The 15,418-nt window shown below is 44.3% G+C and overlaps 1 protein-coding gene across 1 annotated transcript in view; it reads right to left on the bottom strand.

The window, feature by feature from the left end:
* Positions 1-8,531: 8,531 nt before the first annotated feature.
* Positions 8,532-15,418, bottom strand: part of LOC134527929 (uncharacterized) — a 227,044-nt gene continuing 220,157 nt past the window's right edge. The window contains exon 6 of the mRNA XM_063360972.1: positions 8,532-14,165. Coding sequence (XP_063217042.1) covers positions 14,011-14,165 — 155 coding nt within the window. The 3' untranslated portion in view covers positions 8,532-14,010. The remainder of the gene's footprint in view (positions 14,166-15,418) is intronic.

Genomic DNA, 15,418 nt, shown 5'->3' with positions numbered 1-15,418 from the left:
AAGGTCTCCTTTCCCGCTCCGGAATGCCGGGAGGGTTGTGTGTTGAGGGCTCGGGTACATCATGGTCATGATGAACAAATGACAAATATACGAATTCTAACCCAAAATACTGCCTCGCTCGGTCCAATAATAATACATAAACTTCCAATTGAAAGGTTCCGGTTTGTTGTGATTGGTCGCTTCCCTTAAGTCTTAACGAAAAATATAAAATATAACCATTTCTGTTAAGTCTTAAGTCATCATATGTTTCGCACACGACCCGTCAAAATTCACACACGACAATCATAAACCATTCCACTAGTTTACATAGAGTCATATGGTAAGTACACGACTAAGTCTTAAGTCTTAATTCTCAATTGTAAACCCGCCTTTATATTTTATCTTTTTCCTTAAGAATTAAGAGAAGCGCCAATCAGAGCACAGTATAATGTGATGTTGGCGCGAAATAATGTTTCGCTGGGAAAGCAGGTTATGGTATATTAATAGTCTATGTATTTACAATTCATGAATATATATTCTTACTCTAAACATATTTTATGGTGACTTGGAATGGATGATATTACCATTACATGATCTAGTATTTATATATTAAAGTTGTCGCGGCCTCGTCTCTGGTGAAGATGTGGAGACGGGGTGGACGTCGCTCGGTCGTTCAGTTGTTGTGTTGTTTGCCCGGCGCCAGCTCTTGGGTAGAGCAGCCTCACACTCTGAGGCGGGAGTGGACCGTTCGGCCCAGTGCAGCTGACCGAGGACGTGCTGACAAGGAGTAGCTAGCAGGAAGATTGGGTGTAGAAGAGAGGATGCCCGCGGTCTTACGAAGAGTCGCTAGCGGAGAGGATGGAAGTTGGAGAGAGGGATGCCCGCGGTCTCACTAAGAGTCGCTAGCAGAGGATTGCCCGCGGTCTCACGAAGAGTCGCTAGCGGATGGGTGGGCAGAGAGAGGAAGAATGAGAGAGAGAGAGAAGGAAGCCCGCGGTCTCACTAAGAGTCGCTAGCAGAGGATTGCCCGCGGTCTCACAAGGAGTCGCTAGCAGATAGGTGCGAGAGAATGAGAGAGAGAAGGAAAGCCCGCGGTCTCATGAAAAGTCGCTAGCTAAGGAAAGGTAGATGAGGAATTCAAGCCAATGATACCACATTTAACTGAGATAATATTTATTCTCCCAGATTGGCTGAGAGAGAGGAAAGCTTACAATGATGGTTTTCTCCCAGATTGGCTGGGAGAGGAGAGCTGTCTAGGCTTGTTAGCCTGCACAATTTATACACGTTTCGTCTACAATCATTTGTGTTAAAGTTTTACATATTTCTATCTCTTTTGCCTGATGATGATCTTTTGCATTTTACAATATTATTTCCACATCTACAAAACATACTTCCAGTATACACTTAATAATCTCCCTAAATATTTACAATAATAACATATATAAAATAACTATAATACATTGTCTCTTTATATTTACAACTGCCATCTGGTGGCGAGTGGTGGCACTACCAGGGCCATGGCTGGAGTGTTGCGCCGCGGACAGGACTGTGACCCGGGTTTTTGTTTAATAAAGAGGAGGTACGACGTCAGACGCCCCCCCTGGAAAAGCCCGGGTCTAGGCTGTCCGCGCGCCCTCCAGCAGGCGCATGATGCCTTCTTCTCTCCTCGTAGTTGCGAGCGTCAGGGCGGGCCCGCTGGTACCGGACTCCCTGGGTCGCCATTCACCAGTGTGGCCAGTTCGCAGCCGGTGACATAATCTGCCAGGAACAGTGGGGGCCGGCGTCGTCGTCGGCGGTGTCTCTGGTTGTCCTCAGCTGGTTCCTCCACGTTGACCCAGAATTCGGCATCGGCGAGGGAGGCTCCATGCCCCCACCCACCTCGGGTAGGGGAGGGTGGTTCTGTTGTCTCAATGTCTTCCGGTTCTGTCACCAGGGGCTGCTCCTCTGTGGTGTTTACGCCCGCCTCTGGTGTCCCCGTGACATCAAGGATCTGAATTCGTGCTGGGTGCCTCCGGTGCTGTCGCCTCGGGGTCGTGGCAGGGGTTTATGCAGGCCTCTCCATTCTTGTCCTTGGGCTCGGTGTTCCCTGGAACAGATGCTGCATCCCTTGGGGTGTGACAGATCGGTGGTTGTCCGGCATCGGTCCTATCACATCTAGAGTAGGGTCCTCCATGGCATTGCCCCCTTCCGGGAGTGCTGTTTTCCGGATGTGGTCCCGGTGTACTTTTCGCATTTGTCTACCCCGGCGCACCAAATAAGTGCTTTGACTCAGCTGCTTCAGGATGCGGTGTGGTCCCGACCACCTGGGGCTCAGTCCAGCACAGTAGTTCCTAATTGCATTGGACAGGGGATGTGTGCGGACATACACGTGGTCACCAGGCTGTAGCTCCGGTGGTTGTCGTGTGGTCTGCGGGGTTATCTGCTGAGTGTAGGCCCTCTGGTGTTCTCGTACTGTTGTCAGCTCACTCGCCTGCCGCCGACAGCGATCCTCGGGGTCTTCGCCTTCATCTGTCACTCCGTGGGCCGTCCATTCGCCGGGCATGGGAAGATTGTGGCCTTGGACCATTTGTGCGGGGGACATCCCTGTGGCTGCATTGGTCCTGCGGCGGATGCAGAACAGGGCCTCTGCTATGTGTTCATCCCATGTGGTATGGTCGTCCCCCAGACGTATGCGCATTTGGACCTTCAGCTCCTGGTTACGTCTCTCCGTTGGGTTGGCTTGTGGATGGTAAGCCGGCGTAGTCCGGTGTTCCACTTGCCATGCCTGACATAATTCTTGCCACTGCCTTCCGATAAACTGACTGGCATTGTCTGTCAGGAGGTCCCTGGGGTATCCCCATCGTGGAAAGAATTCCGTCTGCAGGATTCTTGCAATGGTTTTGGCTCGGATGTTACTGGTAGGATATGCTTCTACCTATCGTGTGAAGAGGTCCGTGACCACCACCAGGAACCTCTTCCCTCGGGCAGTATGGGGATATGGCCCCATAACATCCAGCGCGATGGACTGGAATGGGGTAGTGGGGAGACGTGGCTGCTGCTGCTCGGTCCCATCACTCCGCCGTGCCTTTCGCTCCTGGCACTTCTCACAGGTCCTTACATACTCCCGTATGTCCCGGGCTATGCCGGGCCAGTGGTAGTGCTGGCTGGTTGCCCGTCGGGTTTGGTCCGCTCCTGGATGTCCTGCCAGGTCATGATCGTGCATGAAGCGCAGAACGGCTTCCCGTGCTTCCGGTGGTACATAGATGCGCCACTCCTGGTTGGTTCCTATCCCCTTCGTACACAACATGCCCTCTCTCATGATCCATATCTCATCCCGTCCTTCTGCTTGCTTTGCTCGTCGACGCTCAGCATCTGGGGAGGTGCGTTGGGCGTCGAGAACCCATTGTTTGAGTTCGATCAGGTCCGCTGGAGGTGGGTCATCATCTTCTCCCACAGTGAGCAGACGACAGGTTGTGTCACTTGACCTGTGGTCGTGTGCCCTATGGAAAGGTGGCAGTATTTCCTCCCATGACACGTCATCTTCCAGGTGGGAGTCCTCATCGGGGTCTCGTGACAGGGCATCCGGCAGCTGGTTTTCTACCCCAGGGATGTGTTCGACAAGGAAGTCGAAGGATTGTAGGAACAAGGCCCACCTTACGAGCTTGCTCTTGCGTCCCTGAAGTGTCCGTAACCATGTGAGACATTGGTTATCTGTGCGTAGCACAAATGGCCTCCCCTCCAGGTGGGGTCGGTACTTCTTAAGTGCCCATACCACAGCTAGACACTCCTGCTCATTGCTGTGGTAGTTCCTTTCTGCCTGTCCAAACTTGGCACTAGCATAATCAATTATGCACCTGTCTCCCTTTTGGTCCAATTGGTATAGCACTGCCCCCACACCGTCAGTGCTTGCATCTGTCTGGACATACAGCACACTCTCGGGGTTTACTCGGGACAGTGTGTGACATCTGGAGAAAGCTATTTTCAGATTGTCCAGTGCTTCCTGAGCAGCTGGGGTCCATTGGTAGCGCTGTCGAGGTGACAACAGGTCTGTCAGTGGGGTTGCGAGCGTGGCGAAGTCTGCGATATAGTTCCGTAGCCAGTTGGCGAGGCCCAGGAATCGTTGCAGCTGTTTGCGTGTTCTGGGGGGTTCTGCCCCTGCAATCTTTGCTAGGTGTACCGGGTGGGGTCGGTTGCCCTCAGCATCCACCATGTGTCCTAAGAATTCAACCTCTCTTAGTCCGATGTGGCACTTCTGGGTGGCGCAGGTCAAGTGGTGCATTTCTAGCCGTTCCAGGACCAGCGACAGGTGGTGTGCATGGTGCTCCCAGGAATCGGAGTACACTATCACATCGTCGAGGTAGGCCATCACGAACTGGCCGATGTATCCCTCTAGTACGCGGACCATCATAGTTTGGAATGTAGCTGGTGCGCACTTGAGGCCGAATGGCATGGCACAGAACTGGAAGCGTCTGCCATCGGGTACAGTAAATGCTGTCTTTTCTCTGTGGCTTGGGGTGATTGGCACCTGCCAGTAGCCAGAGCGTAAGTCAAGAGTTGTAAATACCCGTGCATTGCCTAGACTTGCCAAGGCTTCTTCTACGCTTATCTGTGGTGGAGGGGAACTGATCGTAACCCTGTTCAGCGGGCGAAAATCCACACAGAACCGCATGGTTCCATCCTTCTTGGCCGCTAAAACAATGCGTGAATTATATGCACTGTTTGATGGCTCGATGACCCCATCTCGCAACATTTCTTGCACCTGTTCTCGTATTAGCCGTTGCTCCCGGAACCCATATCCTCTGGGGGCTTCATATATGGGTTCGTCATGTGCGGTAGGAATCTTGTGCTCGGTCACTGTGGTGCGCTTTAGGGGATTTGCAGTGGCAAAGATGCTTCGTCTTTCCCACAGAAGTCGCCTAAAATCGTCCTGATATTCGGAGGGTACCTGATTGTCCAGGTCTTCCAACCCTGTGGGCTCCTCCTGGGGTGGTGGTATGCTTCCTAGTGCGTATACTGCCAGGCGCTCACGTTTACCTAAATTTACCAGGCCTGATGCTGGCGAAATCAAGGCGTCCTGCTCTACCAACCAGGGCTGTCCAAGTACCAAATCTTCTCTGAGCCCTTCCACGACGACTGCTGGAGTTTGGGTCACCATCTCCCGTATACCCACTGTGATGATGGCGTCTCCAATAGCTGTCCCTGTTCCAGTGTTCGTAGCAAGGCGCAGGGCACAGTGTCTGGGTGTGACTTCTGCGGGCGGTACACAGTGCTGGGCGACGAACACATGGCTCGCCCCTGTGTCTATGAGCGCGGCAGTCTGTCTCCCGTTCAGGGTGATGGGGATCCGCATCAGTCGGTTTTCTAGCGTGGTGAGCTGCCCCAGTTGTTCAATGTTGTTCTCTGTGGCTTGCAGCAGGGGATTGGCTGGCGCGGGGGGTAAGTCTGTAGGTCCTACACCCCCTACTGCCCGTTTCCCGCTGGTTGTTGTCGCTGTTGGTGTCTCTGGCAGTCCTGATGCCAGTGATACGTGCCCTGTGGACATCCAAGACGGCACTGTGGTGGTCGGCCTCCATCGCGCCGATTGCCTGCATTCCGCCATTCTGGAGATATGTTCTGGCCTGTCTCACCAGGTGGGCCCTCGATCGCCCGTGTTGCTGTCCGCCATGGACGTTCCTGCAGTATGGCCCTGCTTGTCCCTGCAGGTGCTCCAACCTGATGTCTGGGTCCTCGTTCGGGGATAGTTGTCCCGGTCCGACGTCCCAGGAGGTGTCGTAGGTTGCCTTCTGTAGCTGTTGCCTGTCGTACGTAGTCCTCTACTGTCCCATTGCAGTATGGCCTGAGGAATGGTTGCAATTCCTCTCGTATTAATGCTGTAACTTCTGGTAAAGCTTGCTCGGGGTCTTCTCCCGGGGCTATGCGCCGGTACAGCCGCAGCTTGTTTGCCACGAACTGCTCTACTGACTCTGAGTCCTTCTGGGACTCGCCGTAGAAGCGAGCCTTACAGCTCATGACTGCCATGCAGTCGTCAAAATGCCGTGTTAAGCGGGTAGCGAACTCCTGCCACTGCATGTCATAGCGTCCCCACAGGTTCCACCACTCACGAGCTTGCCCGCGTAATTGTTCACTCGTGCGTTGGGTCCATTCTTCTATCTGCACCCCGCATTGTGTCATCCGTTCCTGACACCACTGCACAAACTCGCATGGGTCCTCATGCGCTAGCCCACTGAACTCTGGAAGCACTATGTGTCCTGTTGCGGTAGCTGTCCGCCCTATATGCACGTTTGGTTGCACTGTTGGGCTTGCAAGTACCTCCCAGTCTATGAGGTTTGCCCCTGCCTTCTGTGTTGGTGCCTGTGTGGGCCTTGGTGTTGCTATTGTATCCCAAACCAAGGTACCCATTGCTAACTCTGCTCTCACTGGTTTGCACTCAGATGTGTTGTGCCACTGTTCCTCTCCTGTCATTAGGTCCAAGTCCCTTGGTGGTTGACCTGTTTCGCCTGTGGTTGTCAGTCTGTGTGGTAGCATTGTGTCACGAATTTCTACAAGTTCTTTCCTGCACAAATTCTTCTACACTTGTTTAGTGAATATACACACTTCGGGTCGCCGAATCCTGCTGACTGTTCATGAACTCTGGTAGCCTCGATGATGGAGTGCCCCACGTTGGGCGCCAAATGTCGCGGCCTCGTCTCTGGTGAAGATGTGGAGACGGGGTGGACGTCGCTCGGTCGTTCAGTTGTTGTGTTGTTTGCCCGGCGCCAGCTCTTGGGTAGAGCAGCCTCATACTCTGAGGCGGGAGTGGACCGTTCGGCCCAGTGCAGCTGACCGAGGACGTGCTGACAAGGAGTAGCTAGCAGGAAGATTGGGTGTAGAAGAGAGGATGCCCGCGGTCTCACGAAGAGTCGCTAGCGGAGAGGATGGAAGTTGGAGAGAGGGATGCCCGCGGTCTCACTAAGAGTCGCTAGCAGAGGATTGCCCGCGGTCTCACGAAGAGTCGCTAGCGGATGGGTGGGCAGAGAGAGGAAGAATGAGAGAGAGAGAGAAGGAAGCCCGCGGTCTCACTAAGAGTCGCTAGCAGAGGATTGCCCGCGGTCTCACGAGTCGCTAGCAGATAGGTGCGAGAGAATGAGAGAGAGAAGGAAAGCCCGCGGTCTCATGAAAAGTCGCTAGCTAAGGATAGGTAGATGAGGAATTCAAGCCAATGATACCACATTTAACTGAGATAATATTTATTCTCCCAGATTGGCTGGGAGAGAGGATATATAAAATAACTATAATACATTGTCTCTTTATATTTACAACTGCCATCTGGTGGCGAGTGGTGGCACTACCAGGGCCATGGCTGGAGTGTTGCGCCGCGGACAGGACTGTGACCCGGGTTTTTGTTTAATAAAGAGGAGGTACGACGTCAAAGTTAAATATCCTCGATTCTGAATTATATATGGATTCTATGTTACGAGCTGAAATGTTGCAAATTTTAGGTTCAATCGTAGCCATGTGTCTAGTTTTTCAAGTATATAGGTGCATAACCATTTTCACCATTAAATAAAAATGTTACGCTAAACAAATTAATAATAAACAACGTTTATAAACAGAAATCCATTTCAAAATGCAGACGATAACAAAAATAAAAAAAATTCACCTTAAATAACATGGCTGCTTTCTCACCGGTTTTTATTGGCTGGATTTAATGACTACTAATTCAATAATAAACGCTCGTCAGCGAACAGTTAAGTTTATAATTCTTAAGTTTTTCTATCGTAAACACATCTTTATGGTCTTTGAAAATCTCTTACTCTACGATCTTTGCCTTAAAGAAGGAAAAAAAAAACCTTCAATGCTAAGCAATAAAGAATTGTTATGGCATGGAAACGTTTGAAACAAGTATGTTGTCTTTCGTATTTTATCTATTTCCGCGAGCATGGATTCAACTGGTACCAAGACAATCATCTAATCACCACGCCGTTCACGAGATTTTATGAGTGTTTATTTTGTCGTAGGTACCTACTTAATGTACAATTTTTCAACCGCACAAAAATATCTATCTGGAAAAAATTACACAACGGGTAAGGTTACCAATGACTTTTATTAGCAATAGAGTTGTAATTTATCTTACCATCAGGTTAAAAACAAGCATAAAAATATATTTCGGAACTGAACCGGTCCTCCCTTGGAGCTCGAGCCCTCGGGATTTTCTCTCTCCCCCCCCCCCCCCCTTACAAACCTTACAAACCACTCCTCGGTGGCCTCGTCCGTAAATACAATTATGGATTGCTACTCTACCACTCCCTTGAAATGCTTTGTAAATTTCTGAACTACATTTCTGACGTAAGCCTTCTAGACATTTAAATTGCAACCAGGAAAAATATTCATGTCTTCCATACTTCAAACAATCATACGTAGTATAGAATATAATAACAAAATACTATTTAATAAATATTACATAAAATAAAACAAATCAGCCAAAATTATAGCTCGTCATTCATAGAACTTCTACAGATATGAAACATTTACGTTTGTTGATATAACCCAAATTGTTGGCATACATTTAATACAAAATAATACCACCATCAATCACTTGCAACAATTTATTCAGAAATTTTAACACTTACAAATCTTATTCTAACACACGTTAAAAGACTAGATAATATTACAAATAAAAATATTACTTAATAATATCTAAATATACACTACCTCAACCTGATTTACATTAAAAACATACATCATATTATATAAAATTAGAATTTTATACTTGAAGTCATAACGGCACAACACATTTATAAGTTATTAAAATAATTTAATTTTAAGAGGAAAATTTCAAATTCATTAAAATGGTGAAATTCTCAATACTCCGTTCATTTCAGTTATCTTGTCTAATAAGGCGACTAGCACAGCTTGTGTTTAATGGTTGAATATGTTTGCTGCTACGAGAGTTTTACATACTATGAAAAAATGTTAACATAATTGTGCTACTTTGAACTTTTATCAGTTCACTTATAAAAACATTTTGAACACTCAATTAAACTACTTCTTGACACTGTAGAAAATAAAAAGAAACGCATATATATATATATATATATATATATATCTGCAGTTACTGCTTTTAAAAATAGATTATAGAAAAATCATTTTGCACCTTCATTTCCTTTACATACAGTAAGTACTGTAGCGAATAATGAAATCAATAAAATTTCGAGAATATTATAATTTTCTGTATTTTCATATTTATTTTCATGTTTCTTTACAAATTATATCAACTTGGTCTTACGTTTTAAATGTCTATGTCTGCATGCCTCCATAATAAACAAGTAGGTTTAATGCTTCAATTCTAGATATAAAATCTCTTCAGCTATAGAAATACTGTCACAAGAAAAAAATGCTTGAGCATTATTCTATTATTTTTTATTTTGAAATTAATGTAGTAATACTGATAGGAACCTAGATATCACATACAAATGAATACAGCTATGTACTCACGTTTTAGATAATATATTTGTTTGCTACAAAATATATTATTCTATAAAAAGAGATAAATATTAAGATCATGACAATTTTATTAAACAATCAATATTTTAAAATATTAATTTTATGTCATTTAGTTTATGTCATTTATGTCAATTAATCTCCACACATTAATAATTAGGCGTTAGAAAATACGTAGATTTGACATTTACAATGTATTTACACGTATGCTTATTTATTTGAACTGAAAATAATGTAAGTCAAGTCTGTCACAAATATTTATCCAATAACTCAAAATTACTACAATTGAAATCCTAATGAGGATTAGAATATATAATTAAGCATTTTCTATGTATTCGACTATTAAAAATATTAAATTTACACCAACGAACATATAATAGTTATAATAAACAAATATGTTTTGTAATTAAGACATTTTTATTACTTATGTGATTTAATACTATTAAAAACCAAGATATTTTCAACATTACAGCAATTTAGTTTAGAGTAGACTTGACTTTTTAGTGTCTGAACGTTCTCAAGTTAAAGATTGCATTAAATTGTAAATCATACATCAGTTTAAACTAAGCTGTCACTGTTGTAAACGATGCCGTTAAAGTACTTTTATTGACAACTTTAATAATAGTATAACTGTTTACATTAGTAATATTTACTGTACTAGTTAATATTTTATGTATTTTTGTGAATTTGCTGCATTTGTTTACATTAATAAATGTGAACATTGCATTATGTGGCACCAGTAAAACTATTTTTCTTATCATAAATGTTAAAAATAAAAAATAAAATAAAAAATTTTAAAGAGAAAAAATCACACTAAAACCTTACTTTGCATGCAATAAACCCTTCTCAATTTTAAAGCAATTCAATAATGAACACTGACACAATAATTGTTTAAGTACTTTGATAAAATTAACAATTTGACAAAAAATATTTTAGTATCTAAGTGTTTGTAAAAATTAAATTTAAATAACTTAAAAAACTACCAATCTAGGGTGTTAAATTAATTATAAGAAGCATAAGTTATTCGACAGCATTACAACGCAGATAAAAATGTAGTTCATATTAACATTAAATAAAGGGTGCCTTACAGCAAATACTGATACCATCAATGTGAGTACCTACTTTAATATTCACAATTTATGTGTGGTAAAATATTTTTAAAATGTTTAAGTAAATATCAAATTCATTTTGCAACTGCTTGTTTGTTTTTAAACACTTCAATAATGGTACTTTTAAAGTAGTTTTATTTTTTACAAACATATACTCAATAGCTACATTTTTTCCCGAAAATATAAGAACCCAAAGGTATTACTCATACAAAAAACTATAGCTTCCTATTTCTAAGTAACCATAGTACTGAAGTATAAATATTTATTTTCAATATTGTTACTTCATAATGTGCGTTGAGGTTTCATCAGATTCTTTCAAGCATTCGTCTTATTAAATAGTTAAAAGTATTACATACCTTCCGCGTTAAGCCCTTTTCACAATACCGCAACGCGACGCGACGCGATGTGACGTGACGTCATACCAAACCAGCCAATCACAACTACATCGCCCGCGATGCGCGACAGCTCACTTGGCGACGAGGCTGTTTCGTCGCTTCGGCGATGTCGCTAATGACGTCAGAAATAACAGCCAATCAGAAACAAGATTGCGGTAAAGAAGAAGAAGTACTGAAAGCAAGTGGTAGGAAACGTATTGAGTTAGTAAACAACACGTGGATTTTGTTCAATTGAAATGAGTTTTGAAGAGCGTCCGATTGATGAAGTTCAGAAAAAGCCGTGTTTGTACGATGTTTCTAGTAACAAATATTGTAATCAGACGGAGAAAAATAATGCTTGACTAGAATTATATTATGGGCTTCGCGATTCCTATCCATAATTAAATGCTTCTACCAGTCAGTCAGTGTACAAATATAATAACAACAATCTGAATATTACCGCCAAAAAGTTTGTTTACAACCATGTTGTAAAATATCCCCAGCAGAGTGCAGGCTGGTTCGGTATTTTTCGCCAGCTGCATGGCGATCGCGTCGCGCTATTATGAAGTGCACTAGCTGGCGACATATATTTATGTCGCTGCCTTCGCTACATCGCATCGCCAGATCGCGTCGCATCGCGGTATTGTGAAAAGGCCTTTACAACGCAACAAACTTCTCACAGAAAATCTCATAAAAATGTTTAGGTACAATTACGTTCTTAGATAAATGTAATCTAATTGCAAATGCACGAACAACTCCACATTTTCTCATAATATGTTATACAAGCAGAGAGTATAGGATATACATATCAACATTGTATGTACATGTTCAACTTTTCATGTGTAATTAACTATTAATTCCGCTTGTAAATTAGAATAAATTTTCGAAAATAAATTAAAATTAAAATTGTTACAATTTCGTAGCATTGTCAAAAATTTGCCAATTTTTTAAAACTGTAACAAATGCTTATTTTACTTGAGCAAGCCTCAAATTCCTTTTAAACTTTTTTTTTTAAAAAATGTTATTGGTAAATGCTAAACTCAACGTAAAAGGAAAAAAAAATTTCTTCCAGATATCAAACATTTCCTCGGGTTTTAAAATTTCACCTGCTGATTACTGGTAAAAGTTATTTCGGGAATACATGCCAGTGGAATCCATTATTCAGTCACAAGTTACAGACTGCACTAAGTCCAACATGAATAAGACCAAAATAGTATGTTCAATATCTGTCAGTTTTACCGACGTTATAAAAACTAAGCTCCACTAATACACATATATTTTAGTAAAATAAAAATTTCTTGTGTGATTTCCTGCGTAATTTTTTAAAACTGACTTAAAAGTATGTTACCAAGAAATGCTTAAAAAATAAGAATATTCACTAATTACAAAAATATAAGCAAAATAAGAAAAGGTTTAGGGGTTAAATACGCATTAAATTTTTAGAAATTCACCACTTCTAGTTTGTGCATAATCACTTAGTAACGGAACTGTAAACGTTGGTTTCTTTATTTTCAGGGAAATTCACTTTTTTTGCACTTGGATTAAACATCGGTCCCAATAAGTGGAATTTAATCCCCGAAAAATTGAACTCAATAAAATAGCAAGTTACACCCATCAAAATAGGTTTCTCCATCCTAATGATCATCAGATCATTCGTAGGTAGGTACTTGTGCACAGTTATAAACACAGTTTTAAACACAGGTCCAGAAAAATTTCGGGAGATTAAGTAGATCGCTAAGCAGGGCATTGACAGACCTAAGGATCAGGGAGAACAAGGGCTCCTATCAAAGACAACAGAACCAGGAGTCCTTGAGCATCACGTGAAAGGGCAAAATGGTTACTCGGGTGTGCCACAGAGTGGTGAACATGAACCTTTGGTTGAACGCCCCCGGTGCCGTGGTCGCCAGGACTGCCACAATGGTCGTGGCGAAGCATCAGTGACATGCATATCAGAAAGCCATCGAGCACCAGGTGTTATTCATTACTAGTTGTGAAAGTAATGCTGTAATTGCCAGCATCACCACCAGGGTCGAGATAAGGTCTCGATGACGAGCAGACTGGAGAGTCTACATGTACTACATGGGAACAGTATAGTACAATTTTTAAGTTTATCTTCGGGGGTGTAATAGACAGTGGTACATGTGGATCTCCAGTTAGCTCCCATGAAGCCGTGGTTCGCAGGACTGCCACCAGGGTAGTGGTGAGGTATCAGTGACGAGCTAGTTGGAGAGTCAGGGTTGCTGTATCTTCAGGTGAGCTCATGGACAGTGGGTCTCCAGTGAGTTATAAACTCATGGTCCACAGGACTGCCGCCAGGGTAGTGGTGATGTATCAGAGACGAGCTAGTTGGAGAGTCAGTGTTGCTGTATCTTCAGGTGAGCTCATGGGCAGTGGGTCTCCAGTGAGTTATAAACTCATGGTCCACAGGACTGCCGCCAGGGTAGTGGTGATGTATCAGAGACGAGCTAGTTGGAGAGTCAGTGTTGCTGTATCTTCAGGTGAGCTCATGGGCAGTGGGTCTCCAGAGAGTTCTAAACTCATGGTCTGCAGGACTGGGTAGTGGTGAGGTATCAGTAACGAGCTAGCTGGAGAGTCAGTGTTGCTGTATCTTCAGGTGAGCTCATGGATATTGGGTCTCCAGTGAGCTCCTGAAGCCATGGTTCGCAGGACAGCCACCAGGGTAGTGGCGAGGTATCAGGGACGAGCTAGTTGGAGAGTCAGGGTTGCTGTATCTTCAGGTGAGCTCATGGACAGTGGGTCTCCAGTGAGTTATAAACTCATGGTCCACAGGACTGCCGCCAGGGTAGTGGTGATGTATCAGAGACGAGCTAGTTGGAGAGTCAGTGTTGCTGTATCTTCAGGTGAGCTCATGGGCAGTGGGTCTCCAGAGAGTTCTAAACTCATGGTCCGCAGGACTGGGTAGTGGTGAGGTATCAGTAACGAGCTAGTTGGAGAGTCAGGGTTGCTGTATCTTCAGGTGAGCTCAAGGATATTGGGTCTCCAGTGAGCTCCTGAAGCCGCGGTTCGCAGGACTGCCGCCAGTGTCGCGGCGAGGCGTCAGCGACGAGCAGTCTCGGAGTGCCCGGTGACTAGCGATGCACGTGCGGCGCCCCGGTGATCGCCTCGGTCGCCGCGGACGCCAGCGCCGCCGCCAGCGTCGTGGCCGCGTCGTGGTGGTGGTCGGCGTCGTGGTCGTGTCCGTGGCAGTGCGCGTGTCCGTGTCCCTCGCCGTGCTCGTGTCCGACTGGAACACACCAAGAACCTCACACGTCAGGCGATGTGCTCTCGAGCGTGTCTAAAGTATTACAACACAGGCTTGGGGGAAGTGCTTTGCGAATTTGGCTCTATTCATTCAAATTATTGCCAACAAACCCTCGAAAAATTAAAATAAATACCAATAGAATATATATTCCAAGAAGGGACATTCAGAAATTTAAACACTAGTAAGTATTTGACAAGAATTTCAATAATTTTCTCTCCGGTAGCTGCAAAAATTAGTTTTTATTTTTGCCTCCAGAACCAATGTTCTTTGAATGTATTATTTCTGCCTTAGGGAAGTTTTTTTACATAAAATTGTTTACATTCTTAACATATAAATAAATTATTATTTTTTAGTTTAAAAATAATATTTAAATGTGTTAAATCTTTCTCAATAACTGATTTTCTTCTCATACATTATTTGTCTCTGTCTCTTAGCATATAGATTCAAAATTACTTCACGGATTCATTGAAAGCACATATTCTTTTGCTTCACGTTAATGATTGTACTATTGTACGACCCTGAACCAGTTGCAAACAAGGAGAGGTGGTTACCCCATCCCGTGTAACGTACCGTAATGTGTGACCTAGTTATGGACCAATGAGCGCCCCTAAAAAGGCCAATGAAATGAAACATCAACAGGTCCACAAGTCTCAGCTGAGTGACTTCCCAAGGGCAAATGGGCTTGATCACGGTTGCCGGGCGAGTTGATGAGAGCGTGGCGGAGACAACAAGACAACTCTCACTCCCTCGCCGACTCACTCTCCGCACGAGCTGGCGTGCGGCGCCGACGCGGTCTGATTGCGCCCGCCAGGGAGCCAAAAAACCGAGACATGCCTCTCCACGCCGCCTTGCCGCCACGAGCTCCCCGTGACTTGCTGTCTCGCACCCAAGGAGCATGCAAGTTAACAGAGCTCTCACTCCCTCGTCAAACATTATCCTTTTTTTCCATGTGTCTTAGCCCTCGGTATACGGCGTTTGGTGGGAGTACACTAGTGAAAACGAAACTGAGGTCGATGTAAGGAAATATTGGTTCAAGATGGCGGACCCAAGTGTCGCAACATAAAACCGCATATTAAGAGACATGCCAATCGTATTGGTGAGCCAAATTAAACTTTATGATAGTAAAACTACTATGGAGTATATTTTATTTGTAAAATTCCTTATACAGTCATTATTATAGTTTAAATATTTTCATTGAACATATTGTAGGTTATGATATGATTTTGCTGGTCGGA

The sequence above is a fragment of the Bacillus rossius genome, chromosome 1 (assembly GCF_032445375.1).
Source record: "Bacillus rossius redtenbacheri isolate Brsri chromosome 1, Brsri_v3, whole genome shotgun sequence".
Lineage (NCBI taxonomy): Eukaryota > Metazoa > Arthropoda > Insecta > Phasmatodea > Bacillidae > Bacillus > Bacillus rossius.
This window is presented reverse-complemented; position numbering and strand designations above follow the sequence as displayed.